Source organism: Curcuma longa, unplaced genomic scaffold (genome assembly GCF_044706935.1).
Source record: "Curcuma longa cultivar G26 ecotype Majalengka, Jawa Barat unplaced genomic scaffold, ITB_CL_G26_1.1 contig_28389, whole genome shotgun sequence".
Lineage (NCBI taxonomy): Eukaryota > Viridiplantae > Streptophyta > Magnoliopsida > Zingiberales > Zingiberaceae > Curcuma > Curcuma longa.
Window position 1 is genome coordinate 1 of NW_027433692.1, and position 6,632 is coordinate 6,632.

General features: G+C 28.7%; 1 protein-coding gene across 1 annotated transcript; it reads right to left on the reverse strand.

The window, feature by feature from the left end:
• Positions 1 to 1,213: 1,213 nt before the first annotated feature.
• LOC141819229 (large ribosomal subunit protein uL22z-like) lies at positions 1,214 to 3,743 on the reverse strand. Its single transcript, XM_074706571.1, has 7 exons — positions 3,664 to 3,743; positions 3,537 to 3,573; positions 3,315 to 3,355; positions 2,063 to 2,293; positions 1,886 to 1,988; positions 1,749 to 1,816; positions 1,214 to 1,420 (listed from the first exon to the last, which is right to left on the reverse strand). The coding sequence occupies exons 1-7, from the start codon at positions 3,664 to 3,666 to the stop codon at positions 1,379 to 1,381; spliced, it is 525 nt and encodes a 174-aa protein (XP_074562672.1). The 5' UTR covers positions 3,667 to 3,743; the 3' UTR covers positions 1,214 to 1,378.
• Positions 3,744 to 6,632: the final 2,889 nt, after the last annotated feature.

The window sequence follows — 6,632 nt, forward strand, 5'->3', positions numbered from 1 at the left end:
ATAAATATCACATTTTCGTTATATCCCTTCCTTCTTTATCAAAAACAAATAAACTTGCAAAGACTAAGACAGCCAACATCAACAATGAATCCTAGAACCCTTTAAGTCAAAAAAATTATCAAAATTTTAAATAATACAAGTTCATAAATTAATAAATTATATTCAAAAACCTAATCAAAATCAATATATTCCTACATTTCTCTTTAATATATACTTGTACTTAGATTTAAATTCGATAATATAAATTAAAAATAAATTTTAAAATGGATTTTAAAAAATTTAAACATGTACACATGCAATCCATGAAATAATTACATAGAAAGAATGAAAGAGAAAATGGATATGTGCTGCACATTTTTTAAATTATAAAAGTTAAAATACGTAAAATAGATAATATTGAAACTTTCTCTTCTAACCATGACTTTTGTGTCCAAAAAAATTTTGAAATTTAGTTTCTTTCACATATTTTTATCAATGTGCATTATATTATAGTAGTTTGAACTCAAACAACAGTAATAGTTTTCATTAATTTTAAACAAACTTCGATCCATGTTTAACGAGGCCATTAATTAAGTGAGATTGACACATAGTTTTTGATGAAAATCTAACAAAAACCGATGGCACCATCAAATTAATTTTTTAAAATTATAATAAATTGATTAATAGAGGTGAACGTTTGAGACACGAGCACAATTTCGAGGAAAAAAAATAATTGTACCCCAAAACATGCATGGACTATCCACGCAGCAAACTTTCAATTCAATGACTACAAACGACATCCATCTACGCTCTGATCAATAAAAAAATCATATCAATCACTTAAGATTAATTGAATCTTAAAAACTAAATACATAAATTCTCAAAAAATATAATATAGTAATTGTTCATTAACTAATGTTAATTCAATATATATATAATTAATTAAATAAATAAACTAGTTAATATTTATAAACATAAATAATAAAAAGTATTAATATAATAATTAAATAAATAAACTTTCAAAATCAAATTTACTAATTAAATAAATGTAAAATATAAAAATTTATATAATCAACCTCAAATTCATTAAAAAAAAAGTCAAATCAAATTTAAACATTGTTTCAATGATTTAATCGCTAGACTCGATTATCTTATCAGATAAGTAAACTTGAACTAAGTAAACCTTAATGACTCGTTTACAGCCCTACACAATTTCATCTTGAGTTACTGCCCAGAACAGAAGGGAAATTGAAACAATTTTGAAATCATTCATTACAAGGGTAGTCAAAATCCAACAAAATTCTCACAAAAAAAAAAACAACTCATTAAGATTTTAAGTAACAAGAACTTGAAAAAAGAAACAAACTCTTGAGAAGATTTACCTCACTTGTAGCTGTGCTCAAGCTTTCCTTGGCTTGGTGGTAGCAAGCTGGGCCTCAGGCTGCATCAGTATAATATACAGTAAGAAATCGACAAAACAGAAAGAGCATAGAGATCTTTGGTTGCTTTGTTTTTCTTTCTGAAACAGCTTGCAGAAAAGTGGATAAAACTTCCAAGATCAATCGATCCATTCGAGTGATTCGAAGAGAGAAAAAACAGAAGAACGAGGTAATAAGCAATGAATGAATAAGTCAGGTTAGATTTTCAGATTGTGGGAACTAATATAAATTGCACAATCAACATGAGAGGAAAAGGTATTTGTATTGTTACTTCCAAAGCCTTATGAAACATGTATTTCAAATAAGTCGACCGTTGAAGGAAGAAATTACCTCTTTCTTCACAGCCTCTTCCTTCTCAGACAGTATGAGTTCAATGTGGCATGGAGAGGACATGTAAGCTGCAATACAGAGTATTGCAGTCGATTAGATACTAAAACGAAACGCATTGACTCAACAAAGGAGCTTACGATTGATTCTTCCATGAGCCCGATATGTCCTGCGCCTTTGTTTCTGGGCTTGGTTCACCTGAATGTGAGAGATGTAAAGAGCATCAACATCCAAGCCCTTCACCTGCATGAATGAAATGAAAGTTAGAAATATAAGCAGAGCACTGAAAATGGAAGGTGGTAGAATATGAGCATTACTTCGGCATTGCTTTCAGCATTTTTAAGCAGATCCAAAATGAATCTAGCCGATTTCACAGGCCACCGACCCTGCCCGTTCGGGTGCCTGTTCTTGGCCTGAGCAGTTCGACCCACCCCTCTGCAAAACCTCCGGAAGGGAATAGCCTGCTTGTGGGCAATTACATCCTGGAGATATCGTTTTGCCTTGGATAATGATAGCTTTCTCACTGCATGGGCAGTCTCTCGAGTGTTCTGTTGACATAATCAAAATTGAAACATGTATTCCTGTCAGCCACACGCAATGAACTACACAAATTCTGTAGCAAAGATGAATCCTACTTACCATTGAGAGTACCATTTCATTATAAAAAAGGGAAAAAGAAGAAAATTTCATAACTAAACAGTAAATTATAAATACAATGAAAAAATAAAATCAAAACTCTTGTAGAAAATGTGATAAAGATCACAATAATTAGGAACAAAATCATTGATAGTCAATCAGAAAAGAAATGCATCAAAGGTAAACTCATAGAATTGAATTGATAATCACAATATATATATATATAAAAGAATCATTTGTGATCAATTACTTAGATATGTGAAACTAATGGATAATTTACAAATTTCTCCAATTTCTATTAGGTATATTACAGTCAAATGTTACATTATTACTATATTAAAAAATTTATACCAAAATATAATCATTATCTTTTGGCAGACATAAATCTAAGGATACTTTGCGTTTAAATTAAAACTATTCTACAGCAAAGCAAGCATTAGCATATACAGTTTTCTTCCAAGACTAGTTATAACAGTGAAACTAAATTGATATGGTGATTAATTCATTACCGAATAATCATTAATTATCATAAAAATAACCAGTTATAGGAATTGTAGTTCAAATACCAATTCAAAATGCGTACATCTATGTTTTATATATGAATTCAATTCAATTAGATAACAAAGAAGACAAGCAGACTTCTTCGTGAATCAAAATACAACATCCTTAATTACAACTTTATCATCCAATATCACTTATGAAAGTAGAATTTTAAGTTTCTTGAGGGAAACAAATATTGCCCAGAGTCAAAGTCTTTCCAAATGATATGGAACTTGATTTATCATCACCCTTAATTTTTGACACATAATGCCTTCAGAATATTTTTTTCTCCAAAATCGGGGTTGCAATTATTCAATCAATCATCAAATTCTAAGAACTAGAAATACAGATTTTTTAGAACCTAGAATAAACCAACAAATGCCTGTAACGTACCTTGAAGTGAACCCTCAAGTCATGGCCCATGGCCTTGGCAGCTGCAAACACCCACAAAAATAAGTTTGAATAAGAATTCAATCACAAGCTGAATCCCATTTAGGAGCTAGATTTCTCCTCAAAGAAAACAGGAAAGTCCATTAAATAGATTAACTCGAGGATAAAACCGACTCAAAATCAAAACTCGAAGCGAAGAAACCATCGCAGAAAAGTGAAACTTACACTTGGTAGGGTTGGAAGGCTCTCTCGAGTACTTCACCTGATTGAAACGATCGGCGCGCAGAGATCAAATCAACATTAGACTAGCAACAAAATTAACGTCTGAAGGCAACGCGAAAATGGAACTCACCATGACTGCAGAAAATTCTTCGCGACCTCCGATTCTGAGACCCTGCAGCGGGAGGGGGAAGGAGACGACGGCTTGGAGTGGAACCCTACGGCGATCCCTCCTTAAATAGGCGAATGGGACGAAGTGGGCTGGGCTTAGGAATCCTAATGGGCCTAATTGGTGATTAATTGATAAAATTCTCCGTTTGTCAAAATCCATAGAAAATAATTTTTTAATAAATAAATAAATAAAATAAAAAATAGTGCAAAATAAAAGATAAAAGGAAATGATAGAAATGATTGTTTAGGCAATGAAATTCCAAGAACAATCAGAAATAATTATGGATAAATTTGAAAGGAATCAAACTAAACTAAATCAGATAAGATGACAAGAGCATTCGATATAAAATTAAAAATAATTAATTTTTTGCTCCTAGAACATAGCTAAGTTAGTTACGACGCAGCAGAGTTATAGAAGATAACAAGAATTTGAATCCTAGTAAAGTCAGGCAATATCTTTCTGCGTCGTGATCAACTGTAATTTTTCGATTTACCTCTTTATAGATGATCGTGGGACTGCTAAGATAGCAGATTCCACTTTTAAAAAAAAATCCATTTCTTTATAGATCATAACTTTTTTTTTACGGCAACGATAAATTGAAAAGTTTTGAGGCAGAAATTAAAAGAGTGCTCTTATTATTATTATTTTTTTGATGATTTATTTTAGCAAATTGCTTTTCCCACCCCTTACCACCGCACCCCCCTCCCCTCCTCTCTCTCTCTCATATTCAAATGACTTTTATACCCTTTTTTCTTTATTTTTTTATTTTATTTTACTTATATATATATTTATTTAGTTTTATTTTTAAATTAAACTTGTTTATTATTTAACTAAAATTTATAACTAAAAATAAACAAAAGATTATAAACATATTAAAAAATTATTCAAAAAAATAAAACTGATAAAAAAATTAACAAAAAACTGATTAACAAAAAAAATAAAATCAATAAAAAAACAAAATTTAAAAAATAATAAATTGAAAAAAATAATAAATACAATTAATTAAAAAATAAAATTGAAAAAATATAATAAATAAAATTGATTAAAAATAAAACTAAATAAAATTATATAAAATTCTAAAAATAAAGTATTGATAAAAAATAATAAACAAAATTGATTAAAAAATAAAACTAAATAAAAATTAAATAAAATTGAAAAAAATATCGTATTGATGAAAAAAAAATAATAAATTAAATTAATTAAAAAATAAAACTAAATAAAAATAAAAATATATGAGAGCTATTTTTAAATAAAATTAATTAAAAAATAAAACTAAATAAAAATTTAAAAATTTAAAAAAAAATAAATAAATAAATAAAAGGATAAAAAGGTCATTAGAAGAGGAGAGAGAAGAAGTGGGAGGGGGTGTGCGGTGATGGGGGGTGGGAGAAGCAGGCCTCTTTATTTTAAACTCAATCAATTTGGAGAGGGACGACCTTCCCACTAGTTCGTTAATCAGGTGAACGCTCATTTTTATTAAAATTATCAAAAGAGCTTTTTTTTTTTACTATCAAAATATTTCATTTCTTTAACACATTTTTATTTTTGTCACGGTTGTAATAACTACTATTATATAGATATTTTAATATTAATAATATTACAATATAATAGTTATAACTATAACTATTATAATATTATTTTATTTTTAATAAATATTAATCAATATTATATTATAATAATTATGAATCATATTATATTATAATAATTATAATATCATAATTATTATTATAGCAATCATCTTTATTAGTAATGATTATATTATATTATGTTAAAAAGGTATTATCCTCGCCATGGGTACCCCTTCGGTACTGCCCAAATAGCTACTAATCTTGTTACACTATAGGATTCTTTTTCTGATAATCCAATTACATAATTGTAACAACTATAGAATCACATTTTTTTTTTATAATCCAAATATCCAAATCTTACACGATTAATTCTGGAGATGACTGATCTAACACCACATAAATTTTTCACCAATTATTAAAAGAAAATCAAGAAGCACAGATAAATCTTGACGGACCTATTGTATCAAAAAAGTACTATCCTCCTCCCAGAACCACCCAAGTACTATCCAAGTAGATACTAATCCTATTACAATATAGGATTTTTTTTCTGATCAATACTGATCAATATTATATTATATCTATTACAAGATTGTAATTATAACAACCATAAAATTACATTTTTTTTATAATCCAAATATTCAAATCTTACCCGACTAATACTAGAGATGACCGATCTAACCTCACATAAAATTTCCACCAATCATTAAAAGAAAATTAAAAAGCACAGATAAATCTTGACGAACCTATTGTGTCAAAAAAGTATTATCCTCACCCCAGGAACCCCTCAAGTACTGGCCAAGTAGCTACTAATCATGTTATAATATAGGATTTTTTTTCGGATAACACTGATTAATATTATATTATACCAATTACAGGATCGTAATTGCAACAACTATAAAATCATATTTTTTTAATAATCCAAATATTCAAATCTTACCTGACTAATCCTGGAGATGACCAGTCTAACCTCACATAAATTTTCCACCAACCATTAAAAGAAAATCAAGAAGCACAAATACATTTTGACAGATCTATTGTGTCGAAAAAGTACTATCCTCACCCCGAGAACCCCTCAAGTACTGCCCAAGTAGCTACTAATCCTGTTACAATATAGGATTTTTTTCTGATCAACACTGATCAGTATTATATTATACCAATTACAAGATCGTAATTGTAACAACTATAAAATTATATTTTTTTTATAATCCAAATATTCAAATCTTGCCCGATTAATCCTGGAGATGATCGGTCTAACCTCACGTAAATTTTTCATCAACCATTAAAAGAAAATCAAGAAGCACAGATAAATTTTAACAGACCTATTATTATAAGTTTTTCAAACTCCTCAATTGTAATGTACCA